At 40.6% G+C, this 24,009-nt stretch overlaps 1 protein-coding gene across 12 annotated transcripts in view; it reads right to left on the bottom strand.

Annotated features, from left to right (window-relative positions):
* Window positions 1-24,009, bottom strand: part of MTCL1 (microtubule crosslinking factor 1) — a 128,332-nt gene that overhangs the window by 93,656 nt on the left and 10,667 nt on the right. For all 12 annotated transcript variants that reach the window (XR_005362677.1, XR_005362678.1, XM_038543837.1 and 9 more), the window contains exon 3: window positions 22,839-22,997. Coding sequence is in view for 10 of the 12 variants with exons in the window: in XM_038543837.1 (XP_038399765.1) it covers window positions 22,839-22,997 (159 nt within the window). In the remaining 2 variants the exon portion in view is untranslated. The remainder of the gene's footprint in view (window positions 1-22,838; window positions 22,998-24,009) is intronic.

Genomic DNA, 24,009 nt, shown 5'->3' with positions numbered 1-24,009 from the left:
TACCTGGTGGTGGTGGGAGTGTGTGAATTTGATGAGTGGCATGTTAAAACAAACCACAGAGAGGCAAAGGCCACTGTCATGCACATGCTAGAATCTGGCCTCCCACTTGTTTTAGGAAAACTCTAATTAATGGACAGGAAGCCACACAGTCACTGCCCTTTACAATTTCTGCGGTCATAAACATACAGCTCAAGACTGAGTTGGCGACCTCACTAGAGCAATTACATGCTGTAGCTCAATTGTCTGGGGCCTCGGCTTTGATGGAAAGAGGTCACTCTAAGGCCTCATCTTCTTAAATGCCTTTTCTGGAAACTCTTATTTTACCCTTCTTAACCTAACCAACCTGCAGCAGCTCTCCTGAGTGGGAACCAATTAGCTATGATTATGGAGATGCTCTAGACACACCATCTCGAGACAGTGTCCACTGCTGATCTATCACCTAAGAAAGTTAAAAAAACATGCTGCCTGGGTCCAGCCCTCAGGGGTGGTGATGTAACTGGCCTGGGTGTGGCCTGGGCATCAGGATTCTTAAAAGTTCCCCAGGGATTTTGCTGTGCAGCCAGGGAGCACCGGGGGCTAAAGGGTTCAGCCTCCACAAGCACTGGTAAGATCCCTCTCACTATCTAATAAAAGCAGTGCTGCAAGATGCACCTTGTCTGAACCTGCTCTGAGCACTGATGTTCTCTAACCCTCTTGCAAAAGAAAAAGACGCAAATGTCTGCATGATCATTTCAAAGGGTGTCTCTGAAAATGTCTTGCAAGCAGTTGACAGCAAAGGCAAATGTGTCCTGCCCACCTCTGACCCACCTCTTCACAGGGTTAAGAAAACACAGGCCAGTCGGCCCTCCAGAAAACAGAGTAGTTATTAGAAAAGCTCTGGATTTCTAGGACTTGAAGTCAGATATAGTAAGAAAGCAGATAAGAGAGCTTTCCTAATGTGCTAGGACAAACCTTGTACAGTCCCCTCATGATCGTGTCAAACAAATCCTTCTGTAAGAAGAAGGAAACTGACTCCATGGTAATGGCCAAATGCATCCACATCACCATGTGCTCACTGGGTCAATCAGGATTCTTCCTCTGAAGCTCGGGGGTGTGGTGGCTAAAGGGAGGTGTCCAGCTTGGTTTTCAGTGGGTTTTCTTTCCCACTAGGGAAGATTCTGGTCCCTTTCCCAAGGATATTTGGCAATGCCCACTGTCATTGTCACAAAGGGAGAGAGGATTGTTACTTGCATATGGTAAAGAGGGGCCACGAATGCTGTCAATCATTTTGCAATGCACAGGGCAGCACCCTACTACAATGAATTATCCAGCCCCAAATGGCCATAGTACTGAGGCTTAAGAAACCCAGGTAATTTCAACGCGTGATATTCCCATGATGGTTATATGACATCTGAACCGCATCACTTAGGTGATTCCATTAGTAACCTTGTTTAAAAATAAATCCAAGCCCAAACCAAAAATCTTGGGAGACAAACACAAAACTCCCAGTGTTATTTCAAAATTGAAAAGCAAAAGAGTGGCAAGGCCCAGCAGCTAACATGGAATTGGTGGGAAAACTGCATTCATCTGACATGAGAGAACCTCCTGCAATTATTTCTAGCAAGAGTGTTTAAAGCTCTTAATCAAGGATGCCTGGGTGGCTCAGCAGTTGAGCATCTGCCTTTGGCTCAGGTTGTGATCCTGGGGCCCTGGGATAGAGTCCAACATGGGGCTCCCTACATGGAGCCTGCTTCTCCCACTGCCTGTGTCTCTGCCTCTCTCTCTGTGTCTCATGAATAAATAAATAAAATCTTTAAATAAATAAACTCCTGATCATTGTAAGTGTTTTAAACACACAGTATTAGACCCAAACTGAGGCAACTGTTGCATAAAATTACATCATCTTTAAATCATACTTTTCCTATGATTTATAAATATAATAAATGGAAGATTCTCAGAAATGATTCTGTTTCATTAATTTATGAGAAAAGTTTTTAATACCCATGAATAAACATAGACGGTCAAGCATTTGAAAGCCTCTTCACATCCCCAATGTTCCTCTGGCCCTTGAACTGACTACAGAGAAATGCCTGGTACCCTGACGCCCCACCTCTGGTTTCCCCAAACTGCCCTCTTGCTCACTCCACTCCTCTGGCCAGAGAAATGAAGCCACATGTGATGGGAGGACAACAGACAAAGGTCTACTCCAACTCTTCAGAATGAAGTAATAAACATAAATATGTGCTTGATAAATAAACATTGCTTTGTCTGGGCAATCTGCTCACATCAGCATCTAAAACTCAACAGCAACCACATTCAAATGCCAACCACCTGATGAACACGCCCCACATTTTCTAAATTCCCTCATTCCAGTAAAATTACTGTGGGTCATGAGAAAGAGCACCTGGGTTGTTGGGGAACAAATGAGAACCCAACTGCCTCACGTGACTGTTCTTTTCAATAAAAGGATGAACCAACCTGTACGAGTAAACCATAAGGGAAAATGCTCTGGGAGAGCTTAGGGTCTCTCTCTTCTTAGATGCTCATGCTTAGGTCAGAAATGCAAACGCTGCTGGAGCAACTGCAACAGCAAGACATTCTGTATGCTTGTACAATTATATATAGATACAACTTGGTGTCTTTTCAAAGCTGAGTAATTTTTTATTACTAGGGGGAAAAATGAAAACAGCTTATTTGGCTCATAACCATACCACTCAGTCTATGATGACTCTCACTTGAGGCAGAGAAATACCCAGAAAGTATACTCAGGAAATAGAGCACACCATGTAGTGTTTTCTAAGCATTTCTATTTCTCTGACTCTTGATTCTGCATTTGAAGATAAATTACCTAAATTCTATCACATAAATAACAATGACACAGAGCATATAACTTTGACAGACTCAAGTATCAAAAGTAGACTTTGAACAGAGTAGAATTTTTTTATTCTATATTCCAGTTATTTTTAAAGACAAGCAATATGAACACAGTATCTGTTTCACTGTGATTCACAAGTTCCAGTAGGAACTACACGGCAGTAGGTAACATGTTCATAGGACGCACCCATGTTATAAAAGATGCCCATCTGCCAAAAAAATGTTGTGTTGAGGGACGAGAAGAAAGAGTTGCGTGTTAAATCTCTGGAAGAAATGAGTGTAGCTTGCAAACCAAAGGCTGCTCACACAGCATTGCCATTCCTGATACGGCCATCCCAAATGGGCCATCCTCAGCCTGAAAGATCGCCTGAACACCTCTAGTTGCTGGGAAAGACATGCTGCAGGAAACAGCTACAGAGGAGGCCACCCAGCTCAGAGGGGACAACTGGGTATGGCACGATCCCAGCAATGGTCATCCTGAGCATGTCTGAATACACAGCAGGCTGATGAACAAAAAGCAGCTTTCCTTATCACTAACCAAACAGGGTGATTTCATGACCCACACACAGTCATTGTCAAAATACATGACCTAGAGTGGAATTACTGGTTTGTATTAACTGTCCTGAAGTAAACATTTACAGAATCAGAAATTCCTCACCAGGAGATCTGTAAATACATTATGGCTCTTTCTCAAGGAGAAAAAAAGGATGATGAAACTTTCATTCATTCAACAAATATTTCCTGAATGCTTGATAAGTGCAGGGATGTGCCCACACACATCTGCATCCTATAAGGCAGAGGTATGAGTGTTCTCAAATGTCACTGAGACTCAAACTGCTAGTTGGAGCAGACACAGCACTTTCAAGATTTATAATGCTAAGTAATCAAGGCTGTATTGGCAGAGATCAATGGAACAGAACAGAGAACCCCGAAGTAGACCTACACAGATATGTCCAACTGAGTTTCAACAACGTGTAAACTAATTCAACGGAGGGGAAAACAACCTTTTCAACACATGGAGCTGGAGCAATTAGACATCTGTAAATGAACTTGACCTAAGTCTCATGCCTTACACAAAAATGAATTAAAAATGGACCATGGACAAGGATGCAGAGAAAGAGGAACCTTCTTATGCTGTTGGTGGGAATGCACACTGGTGCTGCCACTCTGGAAAACAGTATGGAGGTTCCTCAAAAAGTTAAAAATACAACTACCCTATGATCCAGCAACCATAATCCTGGATATTTACCCAAAGAATACAAAAATGCTGATTTGAAGGGGCACACACACCCCAATGTTTATAGCAGCATTATCAACAATTGCCAAACTACAGAAAGAGCCCAAATGTCCATCGATTAATGAGCGGATAAAGAAGTATGTATACACACACACACACACACACACACACACACAATGGAATATTACTTAGCCATCAAAAAGAATGAAATCTTACCATTTGCAATGATATGGATGGAGCTAGAGAGTATTATGCTAAGCGAAATAAGTCAGTCAGAGAAAGACAAATACCATATGATTTTACTCATATGTGGAATTTAAGAAACAGACAGATGAACATATGGGTAGGGGAAAAAAGAGAGGGAAACAAACTATAACGGATTCTTAACTACAAAGAACAAACTGAGGGTTGCCAGAGGGGAGGTGGGTGGGGGATGGGTTAAATGGATGATGAGTATTAAGGAGGGTACTTGTGATAAGCATGGGGTGGTTATACATAAGTGATCAATCATTGAATTCTACTCTTGAAACCAGTATTGTACTATATACAACTAGAATTTTGTTAAAAAGTGTACCATGGATTTAAATATAAAAACATAAAACATTTCAAAAATAGAAAATATTCAGAATCTAGGGCTAGGCAAAGAGCATTTATAATTGATACTATAAAACGAAATATTTATAAATTGAACTTCCATCAAAATTAAAATCATTTGCCAGAAGGGAGAAAGACTCCACTGAAAGGATAAAAGACAGGCTTGGAGTGAGAGAAAATATTTGCAAACTATATATTCAACAAAGCACTAGTATCTAGAATATAGAACAAACTCTGAAAACTCAACAGTAGTTTTTTTTTTAAAAAAAAAGACAAAATCAATAAGCAATCCAATTAGAAAATGAGCAAAAAACAAAGATACATTACACCAAAGAGGAAATATACATGGCAAATATCAAATGAAAATACATGCAACATCTCTAGCCATCAGGGAAATGGAAATTAAAGCCACAATGAGGGGTGCCCGATTGGCTCTGTCAGTGGAGCATGTGACTCTTGATCTCGGGGCTGTAAGTTTGAACCCCATGTTGGGTGTAGAGATTACTTAAAACTAAAATATTAAAAATAATAATAATAGGGACACTTGAGTGGCTCAGTTGGTTAAGTATATACCTTCAGCTCAGGTCATGATCCTGGGTCCTTGGATCCTGGGTCCTGGGGCTCCCTGCTCAGTGGGGAGCCTGCTGCTCTTTCTGCTGCTTTGCCTGTCACTCCCTCTGCTTGTGCTCACTCTCTCTGACAAATAAGTAAAATTTTTAAAATAATAATAATAATAAAATAAAACCACAATGAAGTATCACTTTTTTTTAAGGATTCTTTTTTTTTAATTTTTTTAAAAATTTATTTATGATAGTCACACAACACAGAGAGAGAGAGAGAGAGAGAGAGGCAGAGACACAGGCAGAGGGAGAAGCAGGCTCCATGCACTGGGAGCCCGACGTGGGATTCGATCCTGGGTCTCCAGGATCGCGCCCTGGGCCAAAGGCAGGCGCTAAACCGCTGCGCCACCCAGGGATCCCGAAGTATCACTTTCAGATGACTAAAATAAAAAGCAGTGATAATACCAAATGCTGGCAAGGATGCCGGGAAACTGGAGCACCCCTTCATTGCTGGGTTAAATGGTATAGCCACTCTGGAAGACAGTTTGGCACATTCTTCATAAAAAAAAAAAAAAGAGAGAGAGAGAGAGAGAGAACACTAAATATGCAACTACTATACAGCTCAGGAAGTGACATCCCAGGCATTTATCCCATAGAAATTAAGACTTACGTTCCCACAAAAACCTGCACACAAATGCTCACAGCAAGTCTATTTGTAAAAGCCCCAAACTGGACACAATCTGGATGTCTTGCATCTAGTGAGTGGGTGAATGATGAAACGCTGGTGCATGCATCCCTTAGAACACTACTCAGCAGTGAAAGGGTACCAACTACCAAAAGGCACAACAATGTGGATGAATCTCTGGAGAATGCTGCAGAATGAAAAAAGCCAATCCCAGAAGGTTACATACTGAATGATTCTATTTACATAACAGTCCTGAATGAGAAAACTATCAAAACGGAGAATATAGCAGTTGCGAAGGATAGAGGTGGAGACAGGAGAGGAGTGGGTACAGCCATAAAAGCTCACCATGAGGGATCCATGGGGTGATGGCACCATTCCATAGCTTGATGGAATCAATGGGGCTCTCCTGGGTCTGACACCGTATTAGAGTTTACTGCTGGGGGAAGCTGGGTAAAGGAACATGAGACCTCTCTGTATTATTTCTTACACCTGCATGCGAATTTACAAGGTATCTCAAAACAAAAAATTTAGGGGGAGCTCACCGCAAATGGCAGTCCGTTATCGGTACAGGGCTGGAGCGCCACAGCCCTCTGGGGCAATTGGGAGAAGCCAGTGGTTAGGCGGGCCGGCTCCGGAGCTGCCTTTGCCCTAGATCCAGGGAATGGAAGGAGGTGGCTAAGCCCCATTCCCATTGGGAGAGGTGGTCCCTGCGAACGTGGGTCCAGTGGCATAGGGCCCTAGATCCCAGGACACCCAAGTGGACAAAGCCGGCGATCCTGCGTTCCCCCTCAGGACAGGCGGAAACGGGGAGGGCACAGGACAGCGAGGACTCTCCTGACACTGGGAGCCCCCAAGCTGTGCAGATCGGCACACCCGTGCCAACCTGGGGAGCATCTAGGCCAGTGTGGACTGGGAGACTGTGGGTAGTTACCCACTGGGAGCTGACTCCAGAGCTGGAGACCTGGCCACCGCCAATGTTGTTTTTCATCCTTGTTTCACCTAGTGCCTGGGACAGGGCAGGGCCACCAGGGAACAGAGGCCTCACTGGATAAAGAGCTCACACCGAGCCCAGCGCGGCAGCGGGGGGGGGGGGGGACTCCCCCAAGTACCCATACCTGAGACTCAGCGCAGCAGGCCCCTCCCCTAGAGGGCCAGCTGGAAGGACAGGGGAAGAGCAAGTTCTTGACCAAGCAGCACTGGAAAGCTCCAGGACTGAGGGAAAATAGTATATAGAACTAGAGGGTCCTTATTTTTATTTTTCCATTATGGTTTTTATATCAGTCTAAAATTTCCAGTATTTTTTTCTCTTTTCCCACCTTAACTGCAATATTTTACCAACTCTTCATTTTTGAGTTGTTTCCTTTTTGACTTTCATACTTCTACAATTGGATGTCTTAGATATATTTTACACTTCTGGATTCCCTTCAACGTATTCCATTTAATTTTGGGAGATATACAAGATATGGTTATTTGTTTTTTGTTATTTTTTCTGCCTCATTTTGTTTTACACTGGTGGAAGTTAGTATCTTCTAAAACAAAGATGAATGGGTCAACCAGGAAATCAGAGAAGAATTAAAAAGATTCATGGAAAGTAATGAAAATGAAGATACAACCGTTCAAAATCTTTGGGATACAGCAGAAGCGGTCCTAAGAGGGAAATACATCGCAATACAAGTATCCCTCAAAAAATTGGAAAAAAACTCAAATATACAAGCTAACCTCCCACCTAAAGGAACTTGAGAAAGAACAGCAAATAAAACCTACACGAAGCAGAAGAAAAGAGATAATAAAGATTTGAGAAGAACACAATGAAATAGAGACCAGAAGAACTGTAGAACAGATCAACAAATCCAGGAGTTGGTTCTTTGAAGGAATTAATAAGATAGATAAACTATTAACCAGCCTTATTAAAAAGAAAAAACATTCAAATTAATAAAGTCATGAATGAAAGAGGAGAGATCACAACCAATACCACGGAAATACAAACGATTTTTTAAAATGTATTATGAGAAGCTATATGCCAATAAATTAGGCAATCCAAAAGAAATGGATGTATTTCTGGAAAACCACAAATTACCAAAACTGGAACACGAAGAAATAGAAAACCCAAACAGGCCAATAACCAGGGAGGAAATTGAAGCAGTCATCAAAAACCTCCCAAGACACAAAAGTCCAGGGCCAGATGACTTCCCAGGGTAATTCTCTAACTTTTAAAGAAGAAACAATAATGCCTATTCTACTAAAGCTGTTCCGAAAGATAGAAAGGGACGGAATACTTCCAAACTTGCTTTATGAGGCCAGCATCACCTTTATTCCAAAACCAAAGACCCCAGCAAAAAGGAGAATTATAGACCAATATCCCTGATGAACACAGATGCAAAAATTCTCAACAGGATACTAGCCAATAGGATCCAACAGCACATTAAGAGGATTAGTCACCATGACCAACTGGGATTTATCCCTGGGATTCAAGGCTGATTCAACACCCATAAAACAATCAACATGATAGATCACATCAACAAGAGAAAAAACAAGAACCATATGATCCTCTCAATAGATGCAGAGAAAGCATTTGACAAAATATAGCATCCATTCCTGATTAAAACTCTTCAAAGTGTAGGGATAGAGAGAACATTCCTCTGTAACTTAAAAACCATTTACGAAAAGTACACACTGAATATCGTTATCAATGGAGAAAACCTGAGAGCCTTTCCCCTAAGATTAGGAACACGACAGGGATGTCCACTCTCATCACTGCTATTCAACATAGTCCTAGAAGTCCTAGCCTCAGCAATCAGACAACAACAACAAAAAAGCATATAAATTGGCAAAGAAGTCAAACTCTCCCTCTTCACAGATGACATGATACCATATATAGAAAACCCAAAAGACTCCACCCCAAGATTGCTAGAACTCATACAGCAATTCAGCAATGTGGCAGGATACAAAATTAATGCCCAGAAGTCAGTGGCATTTCTATACACTAACAATGAGATTGAAGAAAGATAAATTAAGGAGTCAATCTCATTTACAATTGCACCCAAAAGCATAAGATACCTAGGAATAAACCTAACCAAAGAGGTGAAGCTTCTATACCCTAAAAACTCCAGAACACTTCTGAAAGAAATTGAGGAAGACACAAAGAGATGGAAAAACATTCCATGCTTATGGATTGGAAGAATAAATATTGTGAAAATGTCTATACTACCCAGAGCAATTTACACTTTTAATGAAATCTCTAATCAAAATACCATAGACTTTCTTCACAGAGTTGGAACAAATAATCCTAAAATTTATATGGAACCAGAAAAGACCTTGAATAGCCAGAGGAATATTGAAAAAGAAAACCAATGCCAGAGGCATCACAATGCCGAATTTCAAGCTGTACTACAAAGCCGTGATCATCAAGACAGTGTGGTACTGGCACAAAAACAGACACACAGATCAATGGAACAGAATAGAGAACCCAGAAATGGGCCATCAACTCTATGGTCAACTAATATTTGAAAAGCAGGAAAGACTATCCACTGGAAAAAAGACAAGTCTCTTCAATAAATAGTGCTGGGAAAATTAGACAGCCACATGCAGAACAATGAAACGAGACCATTCTCTTAACACCATACACAGAGATAAACTCAAAATGGATGAAAGATCTAAATGTGAGACAAGAATCCATCAAAATCCTGGAGGAGAACACAGGCAACACCCCTTTTTTTAATAATAAATTTATTTTTTATTGGTGTTCAATTTGTCAACATACAGAATAACACCCAGTGCTCATCCCGTCAAGTGCCCCCCTCAGTGCCCGTCACCCAGTCACCCCCAACCCTTGCCCTCCTCCCCTTCCACCACCCCTAGTTCATTTCCCAGAGTTAGGAGTCTTCATGTTCTGTCTTCCTTTCTGATATTTCCTACCCATTTCTTCTCCCTTCCCTTCTATTCCCTTTCACTATTATTTATCTTCCCCAAATGAATGAGAACATACAATGTTTGTCCTTCTCCGATTGACTTACTTCACTCAGCATAATACCCTCCAGTTCCATCCACGTTGAAGCAAATGGTGGGTATTTGTCATTTCTAATGGCTGAGGAATATTCCATTGTATACATAGACCACAGCTTCTTTATCCATTCATCTTTCAATGGACACCGAGGCTCCTTCCACAGTTTGGCTATTGTGAACATTGCTGCTAGAAACATCGGGGTGCAGGTGTCCCGGTGTTTCATTGCATCTGTATCTTTGGGGTAAATCCCCAGCAGTGCAATTGCTGGGTCATAGGGCAGGTCTATTTTTAACTCTTTGAGGAACCTCCACACAGTTTTCCAGAGTGGCTGCACCAGTTCACATTCCCACCAACAGTGCAAGAGGGTTCCCCTTTCTCCACATCCTCTCCAACATTTGTGGTTTCCTGCCTTGTTAATGTTTCCCATTCTCACTGGTGTGAGGTGGTATCTCTTTGTGGTTTTGATTTGTATTTCCCTGATGGCAAGTGATGCAGAGCATTTTCTCATGTGCATGTTGGCCATGTCTTTGTCTTCCTCTGTGAGATTTCTGTTCATGTCTTTTGCCCATTTCATGATTGGATTGTTTGTTTCTTTGATGTTGAGTTTAATAAGTTCTTTATAGATCTTGGACACTAGCCCTTTATCTGATACGTCATTTGCAAATATCTTCTCCCATTCTGTAGGTTGTCTTTGAGTTTTGTTGACTGTATCCTTTGCTGTGCAAAAGCTTATCTTGATGAAGTCCCAATAGTTCATTTTTGCTTTTGTTTCTTTTGCCTTCATGGATGTATCTTGCAAGAAATTACTGTGGCCGAGTTCAAAAAGGGTGTTGCCTGTGTTCTCCTCTAGGATTTTGATGGAATCTTGTCTCACATTTAGATCTTTCATCCATTTTGAGTTTATCTTTGTGTATGGTGAAAGAGAGTGGTCTGGTTTCGTTCTTCTGCATGTGGATGTCCAATTTTCCCAGCACCATTTATTGAAGAGACTGTCTTTCTTCCAGTGGATAGTCTTTGCTCCTTTGTCGAATATTAGTTGACCATAATGTTGAGGGTCCACTTCTGGGTTCTCTATTCTGTTCCATTGATCTATGTGTCTGTTTTTGTGCCAGTACCACACTGTCTTGATGACCACAGCTTTGTAGTACAGCCTGAAATCTGGCATTGTGATGCCCCCAGCTATGGTTTTCTTTTTTAAAATTCCCCTGGCTATTCGGGGTCTTTTCTGATTCCACACAAATCTTAAAATAATTTGTTCTAACTCTCTGAAGAAAGTCCATGGTATTTTGATAGGGATTGCATTAAACGTGTAAATTGCCCTGGGTAACATTGACATTTTCACAATATTAATTCTGCCAATCCATGAGCATGGAATATTTTTCCATCTCTTTGTGTCTTCCTCAATTTCTTTCAGAAGTGTTCTATAGTTTTTAGGGTATAGATCCTTTACCTCTTTGGTTAGGTTTATTCCTAGGTATCTTATGCTTTTGGGTGCAATTGTAAATGGCAACACCCTTTTTGAATTTGGCCACAGTAACTTCTTGCAAGATACAGCTATGAAGGCAAAGGAAACAAAAACAAAAATATACTACTGGGACTTAATCAGGATAAAAAGCTTCTGCACAGCAAAAGAAACAAACAAAACTAAAAGATAACCTATGGAATGGAGAAGAGATTTGCAAATGACATATCAGATAAAAGGCTAGTATCCAAGATCTATAAAGAACTTATTAAACTCAACAACCAAGAAACAAACGATCCAATCATGAAATGGGCAAAAGACATGAACAGACATTTCTCCAAAGAAGACATAGACATGGCCAACAAGCACATGAGAAAATGCTCTACATCCCTTGCCATCAGGGAAATACAAATCAAAACCATAATGAGACCCCACCTCACAACAGTGAGAATGGTAAAAATTAACAAGACAGGAACCAGCAAATGTTGGAGAGGATGTAAAGAAGGGGGAACCCTCTTGTACTGTTGGTGGGAATGCAAACTGGTACAGCCACTCTGGAAAACAGTGTGGGGGTTCCTCAAGAAGCTAAAAATAGAGCTACCCTGTGACCCAGCAATTGTACTACTGGGTATTTACCCCAAAGATACAGATTTGTGAAATGCCAGGACACCTGCACCCCAATGTTCATAGCAGCAATGTCCACAATAGCCAAACTGGAAGGAGCCTTGATGTCCATCAAAAGATGAATGGATAAAGAAGATGTGGTCTCTATATACAATGGAATATTACTCAGCCATCAGAAAGGGCGAATATCCACCATTTCCTTCAACATGGATGGAACTGGAGGGTTTTATGCTGAGTGAAATAAGTCAATCGGAGAAGGACAATCATCATATGGTTTTACTCATATGGGGAATATAAGAAATAGTGAAAGGGATTATAAGGAAAAGGAGGGGAACGGAGTGGGAAAAATTAGAGAGGGAGACAAACCATGAGAGACTCCTAACTCTGGGAAACAAAGGGTTGCAAAAGGGGAGGTGTGCAGGGGATTGGGATAACTTGGTGATGCACACTGAGGAGGGCACTAGATAGGATGAACACTGGGTGTTATACTAGATGTCGGCAAGTTGAACTTAAATAAAAACAAAAAGAAAAAAACAAAAAATAAAAATAAAAAATACCATACTAAAGATACTAAGAAGTAAACAGGGTATGTTTCCAATTTCATATGAAAAATGAGCTATATCTCTGGGACATTAGCATGATGGAAACCGTCTCCCTCTACTCTTTGAACTTTCTTTAGCAACCATGTAATGGTTTAATCATATGAAAATGTTTGTTCAGAGGTCAGAAAAGTATTCTAGAAAGCTTCAAGGAGGAGGTGGCATTTCTGGGTGAATCTTAAAGAATGGGCAGCATTTCAACAGGTAGAGGAGGTTATCTTGGCATAATCTTGCAGAAAGAATGGCAGATACCGGTGAGCTAGATAGGAGGGAGAGGGCCCAGGAGGACTCCCACGGGAGCGAATGGTAAGATAGTCTGGGGGGCCTGAGCTCACTCTCTTCAAAGGCAAATTCTGCTCTCCTTCCTATAATTTTCTCAGTAGAGATGAAAGAAGCAGCATAATAAATACTTCTAAAAGTAGAAATTAATTTTATATGGAAGCATTAATAGGTCAAAGACACAGGTGCCCTTCTTTGCCAACCCATCAGAGCAATGAACCTGCAGCTGCTCTCTCCTCCAGCAGCTTCCCCTAAAGATCATGGTCAAGCTGGCTCCACAAGTGCTTACCTCCTGCTCCAACCCAGGAACCCGCCTGTCCCTTCTGGGCCTACAGGGAAGGAAGGAGGCGGGGCTAGAGTTAAGGTTGGCAGGAAAGGAGGAGTGGAGGCTTTCTGAGAGTCTGGAGACCTGGAATAGCTGCCATTCACCACCCACCCAGCACTTGGTTTCCTTGGGTAGGTAATGGGGAGATCGGTTAACTCATCTCCAGGATTTTTCTGGCTCCGATGCTCAGTTAGCCTGAGGTCCCCAGGCCTGGGCCTGGCCATGCGTGTGCCTTCACACCTGGCCACAGGAAAGCTGTCAGACTCAGTTACTCCTTCTGGAGTCCTGCTTGTGTCCTCTGTGTCCTCACCACCATTTTCTTTCCTTTCCAATGTAGCAGCCACACTATGTGAAAGTAACATAGCCTTCTGGCAGCAAAACTTAACAAAATAGCATAACCTAAGAAATGAAAGCATTTCAAAAACTCGAACTTGGGCAAGCTCCACATCCCTTCTGGAGCCTACACCACAGCTCATCACAAAGAAGCAAATGCACCTGCTCAGGGGGCATGGAAGAGAGTACTCATGGAAGAGAGTACGAGGATCACTATGAAGTGAGTCACAGGACTAGCCTTCTAGAAGACTTTGGTGTGATTCTGTCTTGATTTTGACAAGAAGTGGCTCCAAAGGCACTCGTTCTGAGTGACCAGAACAGACTGTGATGGGCTTTCCCTGTGCCCTTCCAGCAACAGTGTGAAATCAGTCATTAGCATTATTTATGGTTGTTTAAACTGAACACATGTCCCCTTTCTTCCCAGGCAAAACTGTCCCATTTACAGTTTAAACATTCAAAATCATTTATGCCGAGTCTTCCTGCAGTTGCTGCCCTGTTCCTAATCCTCCCTGCCCTGTGAACTCTGGATTTTCCGGCCTGATAGTTACTCCCTCAGTTGAGGTGGCTCTATTCTAATCCCATCCCTGCCTCCTGGTCTGATCAGAACCTATAAAAGGCCATTTCCCTCCAGACTCCTGTGGGAAAACTGTATGTATATACACAAGCACACACACACACACACACACACAAATACTTACATGTGCATACACACACACCAGACTCTACCCGTGTTTTAGTGTTTGGGAAGAAGACTTAACCAGACACCCTGATCCTTCCTGCTCCCACTCTCATCCCATTTCACATCATTATTGACTCAGCAGGCCAGCTAACTGGGATATCATTCAGGGCACTGCATTTCTTCCCACTTCCTGTTCTCCAGTTGGAGTCACCCTGCCTCCCTAACTCATGAGACCAGCAAATAGAACCATGCTACCTATTCCTTCCGAGGTATCTTGGAAAGCCTACCAAACAAACACCAAGGATGCTTGCCTGGATTCTACATGCCCAGCCAGCCTATAGTCCACCACTGCCTGGGCCAAGAGCGAGGTCCTGAGTGACTCCATAGCAGCTGCCAACAACCTGGTCAGTGTCCAAGGAGATGCCCTGGCATGGGGACTCTGCCCAAAGATGCTTCACACTGGCTCACTCAAGCATATCTTTTTCTTATAAGGAGGACCATAAAGTCTGGAAATAAAATGTTTTATTAAACTGTAGCGTAATAGCAATAAACCATTATTATAGTTTGTACACCCATGCTTCCAGACTTTATAGCTGCCTGATAGTTTGAATGCAATGACACACAAAGAAAACTTCTCACCCACTGGTTGAGAGAAAAGCAGAAAGACTGTCTTAGTCTGATCAGGCTGCTGTAACACAAATACTATGGACCAGGTGGCTTAAAGAACAAGCATTTATTTCTCACAGTTCTGAAGGCTGGGAAACCTAAGATCACGATGCTGGTAGACTGGGTGTCTAGTTGAGAACCCACTTTCTGGTTCACAGACAGCCACCTCCTCACTGTGTCCTCGCATGGTAGAAGGGGAAAGGGAACTCTGGGGTCTATTTGAAAAAATCCCATCCATAAGGGCTCCCCATCTTCATAATCCAATCACTTCACAAAGGATCCACCTCCTCAGTCCATCAGACTGGGAACTAGGATTTAACAAATGAATTGGCAGGGGGCCTCTAGCAGATACCTAGAGAGAATACGGAAGTAGAAGCCATGATGTAGCAGAATCCGTGAGTTTAAAAAAAGCTTTGGGATAAATGGGAACTAGTGAGTAGCAGAGTAGAAGGAAATGAACAGAGAAAGGCAGGGACAAAAGTGCTAAGTCATGAAATGGAAGACCACTGGGGTTACTCGTGGACTCCAGAGCCCTACTAGAAAAGTTCCCGTTGCACCCTCAAGGGTCACATCCTGTTTTGGCAACACAGCACACTGAGCTATCTGAACCATCCCCCAATAAACAGCTAAAGAAAACATAAAAAGTAGAAAATGTATACACAGTTGACTGACACATTCTCAAAAGGAAAATACTCTAGTACCAGAAATGCATAAAAGATGAAGGGAGTAGAGGGCAGGAGGGAATGGTGGAAGTTATCATACCCAGAAATGGGCACTCCAGCCATGGCTGTGAGAAGAATCTTTGATAAATGCACCCAGACAACCCACTGAAGGATGCACACTATGGAAAGGAAACTGAAAATCACTTGGGGAGTGGGGAGAGTAATAACCTGCTCAGGACACTGGGTGGTGACAAAAGAAAAATCTGTCAAGTATAAAAATATTTAGATGTAAGCCACATGCAAGTCTGATACCCAAATGACACAACCCCCTTGGCACACAACTCCATGAGCCCAAAATTAACAAGTGTAGTTGGACCAATACTACTACTGAGGCATTTGGTAAAGACCAATGCAAAATCTCACTAGGAGGACATTTCAACAAACTTCATGGAATTTCCACTAAGAGATGAGGTCGTCTTAGAGCTCATAAAAAAACTCACTTCGGGTGAGAGATAGAAAATCTGACAAACAGAGGGATTGGGAACACCAAGAACTCAAGATAATGGAACAAACTGAAAGAAGCTATGACTTTCAAATGTTTCTAAATTTAAGGAAGAAATAACAGATGATAAGGAAAAAAGAAATTTATGAAAACAGAACAAGCAAATTTTAAAAAATTCATTTCACTGAAATGAAAACTTAGTGGATAAATAATTCTTTTGTAAAGAGGAGAATTCATAACTTGGACAAGAAATGAAGAAATTATTCAAAATCAAGCACAGTGGGGTGCCTAGGTGGCTCAGTCAGTTGGGCATCCACCTCTTGGTTTCAGCTCAGGTTATGATCTCTTGGGTCCTGGAATTGAGCCCCACCTTGGACCCTGCTCAGTTGGGAGTCTGCTTAAGATTCTCTCCCTCTGTCCCTCCTCCCACACTCTCTCATATGCATACACTCTCTCTCTAAAATAAATAATCTTTAAAAAATATATAAAGCATGAGAGATAATATTTTTTAAAAAAAAAAAGGACAATTAGGTGAGATGGAGGATGGAATAAGAATGGCCAACAGAATTTCCCACATAAGACTAATAGGAATTCTAGAAGTGATACAGAAGAAACACTACTTAAAGACATAATTTCACTTTTGAACATTAATCAAAGAGTAATCAAATTTCATGAAAAACAGAACAGATTTGACAATGAGTGCTGCATAAAATAAAAAATGAATCTAGATACATCTGGTTGAAACCACAGAATACCAAATACAAAAGAAAAACATAAAAGTAAGCAGGAAGTAAAGACAAATCATCTACAAAAATAAGAATTACGTGACAGCAAACCTCTTGATAGAAAGTAGAGCCAGAAGATAATAAAAAACACTATCTTTGAAGTGTTAGGATACTATGCCCAACTAAATATCTTTCAAGACTGAGGATTACATAAAAGCATTTTTAGGGCAGCGTGGGTGGCTCAGCAGTTTAGCACCTGCCTTTGGCCCAGGATGTAATCCTGGAGTCCCGGGATTGAGTCCCACATGGGGCTCCCTGCATGGAGCCTGCTTCTCCCTCTGTCTGTGCCTCTGCTTCTCTCTCTCTCTGTCTCTCAAGAATAAATAAATAAAAATCTTAAAAAAAAAAGCATTTTTAGACAATATCATTTACTGAAAGAAAACTACTCAAGATATATTAATAGATCAGAAAGAAGTAAACTGAACTAAGAAGGAATAACATTCAAAAAAGGAAAATGATAACAGATTGGGAAATATGTAAATGAATCTAAATAAGCATTTACTGTTAAATTAGTCAACTTTTGGGGAATAATACTATTCCATTTTTCAAGATGGAAAAAGTTTTAAAAGATAAAACTAAAATGATAAAGCTAAACCCAAATGATACTATATAATAATAGTATGAAACACAGGAGCTGATTGGAGTTGAAGTTTTCTAAGAATTATATTCCTTATATTATTATAGATAATATATTCCTTATATTATTAAGAAGAAGTATGGGGATAATAATTAGTTTTAGACATCAAGTCAAACATGCATGTTAAATATGTAAGAGTAATTATCAAAACAATAATAGAATATACAAATTCCTAATCAAGTGAAAGAACATGAGAATTGAAAACTCAATCAAAGAGAAATCAACATAAAAAATAAAAAAAAAGAAACGAAGAAAAGGCACAGAATTTACAAACATAAAATACAGTGATAATAAATTCAAACACATCAATAACCATAATAAATGTAAATGGATTAAATTCACAATTTTTTAGAAGATATTATCAGATTCCATTTTTTAAAAAAACAGCTAGACCATTCACAAGAATACAGCTAAAACATAAGGACATAGAAATACGGAAACTAACAGAAGCACAAAACTATACCAGGCAAATTAAAAAAAAAAAAAAAGAATACATTAGAATAAAGAGATTATTATCAAATGATAAAGGGAACAATTCATCAATAATAAACAGTTCTAAAAAAAGTTCTAAATCTATATCCATTTATATTCAAAATATATAAGCAAAATTTGACAGATTACAAAAAATATAAATATAAAATTACAACAGATGATTTTCACATGTTTATCTAAATAGATATATTTAGCAGACAAAACTATAGAAGATAAAAAATTGAACACAATCAATAAATAATCTAAAAAACTTTTTCAAAATTGCAACAATCCACTAATTGACTGTAAATTAAACTTACAACCACCATTTAAAAAAACAGAACTGAATAGAATTGAAAATATTAAAGTGTATCCCCAATGGCAAAGATAAGCATTATTTGGTGAAACCTTTATGTTTATATTTGGAGTGATAATACAAAATCTACTGCTTGCTGTTATAGTTAAAGTTTGAAAGTTTTAATCTAATGGATTTAAAGTCTTCACCCCAAAATTGGAGTATTTCCTCTCAAGCACTCAAGAAATATTTTCAAAATGTTAGCCATCTCCTAGCCACAGAAGAAGTCTCAACCAAACCCAGAAAATCAGTATCATATCCTGAATGGTGCTGAAAGGTGTCCTGCAAGAGCTGACTGTGGGTTCGTTCAACAATCCTAGGATGGGTTAAAGGGGTAAAGACAGTCAAAATATATAAACTTCCAGTTAAAATAAATAAATTAGTCATGGGCTGTAATGTACAGCATAATGACCATAGTTAATAATACTGTATTGCATATTTGAAAATTGCTAAGAGAGATCTTAGAAGTTCTCATCACAGGAAAAGAAATTTTTGAACCCCTGTGTTTAACAAGGAATGTTAACTAGTTATTGTGGTGATCATTTTGCAATACATACAATAGTGAACCATTACACCCTAAGTAAATAAATATGTTATATGTCAATTATACCTTAATAAGAAAAACAAAACAAAAAGCCCAGTTCCCTGGAATGATCTACAACATGTCTCTGTGCCTTACAAGTGCCAACTAACTTGGCCAGTTATTTTTCTGCCTAACATGTAATAAGTATTGAAAAATTTTTGGTAGAACGAAATACTGTTCAGTGGAGGCAATCTTCAAGAAGCTGAAACTAAGCTAAGATAAACCATTTTCAATCTGTCAAGATATTTCATCACAGAGTTGAGTACTAGAAGAAATATGCCCCCCAAAAAAGGCAAAAATGTTTTGAGCTTGCACAAGTGGAGGGGTGTATGGGTGTTGGGTGTGTACCATGATGTGAATATGCACAAGGGAAACAGGCAAGCAAGGTAGCTAAACCTGAAGGGACAATTCCAAATAGTTTCATATTGCCAACCTTCTTTAATCACCTTATCTATCAATGGAGACAGTGACTTTTCTAAGACCCACTTAAAGGGGACCAGAGGGCACAGATTCTTCTCATCTTGCTCTACTGCCTTTTATTTCACTCCAGGGTTTATGGCAGTAGAGAGGGAGAACTAGCTGGGAGACAGGGATGGCCCCTGGCAGGAAGGGTCTTCATGCTAAAGAGCTAGACAATCAGGAGCCGGTAAGTTCAGCTGCTTAAGCAGAGAATCACATTGCCAGATTCGGGGGGTTTGTCGGAGATAAAATAGAAGGGAGAGACCAGAGATAGTGCTTGCCTTTAATGTGTTGACTGCATAGAGTCAGCCTTCAAATATCCACTTGACAGAAGACTGGTCAAAGTTCAGATAGATTAGAGAATCTAAAAATTGTTATTTGAGAAACTGACCATCTTATAGTGTGCAACTCAGTGGCATTTAGTACACTTACATTGTTGTGCAGCCGTCACCTCTATCTAGTTTAAAACCTTTTCATGACCCCAGAAACTGACCCCACACGCATGAAGCAGTCTTCTCCCTTCTCCCCAGCCCCTGGAAACCACTAATCTGTTTTCTGGCTCAGGATTTATCTATCCTGAATCCTTCTGATAAATGGAATTGTGCACTATGGCCAGCTTTTTTTTTACTTGGCCTATGTTTGCAGTTCATCCGTGGTACAGAATGTATCAGTGAGACAGAAAACCCCCAAGACTGAAAAAGCAGAAGAGCAGAACCTGAAGGCCATCTCGGTGTGAGCAGTAAGAGAGCTAATGGGATCTGTCATTGCTCAAGCCTGAAGAACCGTAGCGCCATTAACATAAATGGCAAAGACAGGAAAGATTCAGGTGGGGATGAGGGTGACAAGTCTGTTTCTGGACGCTCTTTGGAGTGCTAGGGGAAATCCATCTTGGAGAGGTCCACCGGGCAGCTGAACAGTCTGCAGAGATGAACCCAGCAGCAGTTCCAGAACTGAAGAGGCACCAAGATGGGCTGTTCTACTGTCCTCTAAGGCTGAGAGGGACACAGTCATGGTCATCCACAGCTACTTCTGTCACTGAGAGACGCAGGCAACGCACAAACTCTCTGTGCCTTTGCCAGAACCCAACTCATCCGATTACAAAACTTCAGAGGTGAACAATAAGGAGCCGGACTCAAGATAGAGAAAATATTTATCCTCACCCTAGAGCAAAGCCTATAGTGCATTCTGTTCTGGTTTCGGTAAAAGGAATCCATTCATGAAGACCACAGCTGGCACTTTCCAATAATTATCTCCTCTACCACCTTTGAACCTTGGATCGCCTAGTTCCATCATTCTCTGCTTCCAGCACAGTCTACAGCATCTGCCTTCCTCAGACTACTGTCAGTTCTAGGATTCATTTAGAACCATGAAGTCTGGTGTAAATACAGTCTCACAAGTCTGACTGCAGTTCTGCAGGTAAATACAGTTGCATCCCAATCGAGCAATCTCTGTGAGTAAATTTAACCTGTAAAGTAAGAGAGAGGCTGGCCCTGCCACCTTCTCTGTGTACATCCAGCCTGAGCCAACATCACAGCTTCTGAAAATCCTTGCCTCACCCCTGCCTGGCTCTAATGTCAGTAATCATTTTTCTCCCTGAAGAGCTATTTGTGACCTGATGCCAAGTCCTACACAAATCCACTTCCATGTGTGCAAGATAAACTTTGCTGGCTTTAACTATTTATTTACTTATGTGTATATGTAATTTAAGTATTTATATGTAAGCACACACACATATAAAACTTATAAAATATACTCCTAAGATGTTTTTTATATCCTCAAGGTCTGGAGCAAACTGGAAATTCTGAGAAAAGAAACCATTATGGCAAACCTTGTAGCAAACTTAGATCAAAGGAGAAAGAAGGGAGTAAATGACTAGCAACTCTTAGAGGTAAGAGACTGACAAGAGGAGAAGAAATTCCCCCAGTCCCAGGGGTAAGTACACAAGTAAGTTAAGGAGCAAGGGTTACCCCTGATGAAAGAACATTCTTAGACTCTACCTCCTCCTCTGTGAAGTTCACCAAGTCCCCAGGTAAGCTGTGGTCACCAGAGCTCCACGTTGTCGCCCTTCATTCACTCCCTCACCCTGCGAGTCCCTGACAGTGCCTAAGTGCCAGGCACTGTTCTAGGAATGGAGACCCCACAGTGAACTCCACAGACACACCCTTTTCCCACAGAGCTCAAGTGCTGGAGGCACATTCATGAAGGTGACAGAGAAATAAAACTCACGGCAATTTCAGACAACTGCTGACAACACACATGCAATTCACCAAAATCTATAACATCTGTGTCAGATGGGAAGGCGGATAGGATGGCCGGGTGGAGGCAGGGACAACTTCAGTGTGGAAGTGTGGAGAGCCAGGTGGCTGAGGTGAGATGTCAGCAGAGACCTGAAGGCAGGGGCCTGAACCCCAGGGATGTGGATCTCTGGAAAAAATATGTTGTGCCTTCCCAACCTCAAGGAACAGCAGGACACCTGAGCAGCTGTGAGGGGGCGAGGGTGATGCAGAGAGGTAGCAACACCAGCTCCTTTGCTGTGATTTATTTGTTTTGCTATCCATTTGTCAAATGAACTGTAAGCATCTTGGGAACAGAGCCTGTACTGCCCTATCCACATTTGCACTCCCAGGGCAAGGTGTGGAGCCTGAGTTAAGTGTGGGCAGGTGGACAGCTGGATGGATGAGGAATAACTGGGTGAATCAGGAGACTTGTCCAAAGGGAAAATGAACTAAGTGAGACTATTAGCAGGTAATAATGCTGGCTGGTAAAGCCCTAACCAATAGTTTTTAAATCCACCAATATGCAGGATATTTTTAAAGAACATATTCAGCTTTAATCTTATAATGGAAGTCAACAACAAAACAACATTTGCATTACTGTGTGCAAAGGGAAATATGTATCTATGTGTGTGTATGTATATATATGTATGCTTTTCTACACTGCTTGGCTAGAATGCATTTACTCCCTAAAATAGAAAGGAAAAAAAAAACACTGTATTTAAACCATATTGCCTAAAAATAGATATAGGTAGAAGACACATATTATTTGTTTACACAGCTTTAATAGACAACCATATTTTCCAGCTCATTGGAAGAGGAGATTTGAGGAAAAAGCCACTGCTTAATTTTGTATTCTAGTAATAATATACTCCATTTGGACCAATAAGAGGAATTAATGGCCAGCTCATCTGAAGGGAAACGAAAAAAAGTAGCTTTAGACCATGGTTCACCACGCCTTTTCTGTAGAGGGTCAAACAGCAAATATTTTAGGCTTTGCAAGCAACATCCAGTCTCTGTCATATAGTCTTCCTTACTTCTTTAGGTTTGTATTTGTATGCTTGTTGTTTTACAATGCTATGAAAAACGTAAAAACCATTCTTGGTTTCTGGGCCATACAAACAAACCATAGTTCACCAAATGGGACTCCTGGAGTTCCAAGCCCCTAACAATTAAACCCAAGAAAGAAATCCCCGTGTATTTTGGGATTACCTCTTTCAGTCTCTCCAGCTCATTTTGGAGGGCCTGTTTAGATATCTCCACTTCAATCATCTGCTGCCGGAGACTTTCATTTTCATCCTCTGCTTTAGCACGCTTTTCCTCCACGGTTTCAAGTTCATGATGCAATCTGACAGATACATCTTTGGCTACCTGTAACGACCAAGAGAGATCATCATTAGAAGGTGAAGCAGAGGCAGAATCATTAAGTGATAGGAGATCACAGTAAAGGGCAAAGACCCTGCCAATATTAACAAGCCTATCTTTAAAGAAGGAGGGTGTTAGTTTCAAACATGAAATTCACATTAGGAGCGAGAATACGACCTTTACCTTTATCTGGAATAAAAGGCTACTGCCGCTAGCCCTACCTCCTTATAGAGTGCCAACAAGAATGCCAATTCCGCTCATGCACACATGCTTTAATGATAAATTAGAAACAATAACAGTAAAAATAACAATCAATTAATCAATCAACATTTCTGTTCCCTAAGGCAATACTAAAGCTACCTGCTGAAAAAAAACAAAACAATCCTGTAAAATAACATAGTCAAGTTTTCGATTGTCTACTGTGGTAAAACATCTGAATGTCAAAGCAGTTAAACATTTTTACCTTCTAAAAGGAAACAAGGCAAGAGATTTTGCAAGAGAAATATAAATCACCCTTACATCCCACTGAATGACATTTTGTGAGTGGTTTATAGATTTGATAGAATTACAAAGATTCTTTTCCTGTTATCATAATGAAAGGCAAAATGAGAGTTCATAAGTACTCCTATAATAAGGAGGACATTATGCATAATTCATCTCTTGATAAATGATTTGATAATTGGGGCATGAGAGAAGCCATGCTACCCATGAAGAGAGAAAATGGTATAATATCTGCAATTTCTTCACCTCATTCCCATTTCTGCCAGTGGTTTTCCAAAACACCTTAGACAATTAGCTTCATCCTATTTCTCTTTCAGTTAAATCAAACTCTACTACCCTTGGGTTATGGTCATTTCAGATTTTCTGCATTCTAGAAACTTAAGTAACAAGGAAAAGATTGATTATACTCAACCATAAAGGTGGTCTTTGACTATCATTGAACTGATAATAGATTTTTTAAATATTCCAGATCTTTAGAAAGTGCTTCTATACCATTCTATATAACTGTCAGATGAAG

This window comes from Canis lupus, chromosome 7 (assembly GCF_011100685.1).
Source record: "Canis lupus familiaris isolate Mischka breed German Shepherd chromosome 7, alternate assembly UU_Cfam_GSD_1.0, whole genome shotgun sequence".
NCBI lineage: Eukaryota > Metazoa > Chordata > Mammalia > Carnivora > Canidae > Canis > Canis lupus.
The sequence above is the reverse complement of the archived record's forward strand: the minus strand, read 5'-3'. Positions and strand labels throughout refer to the sequence as shown.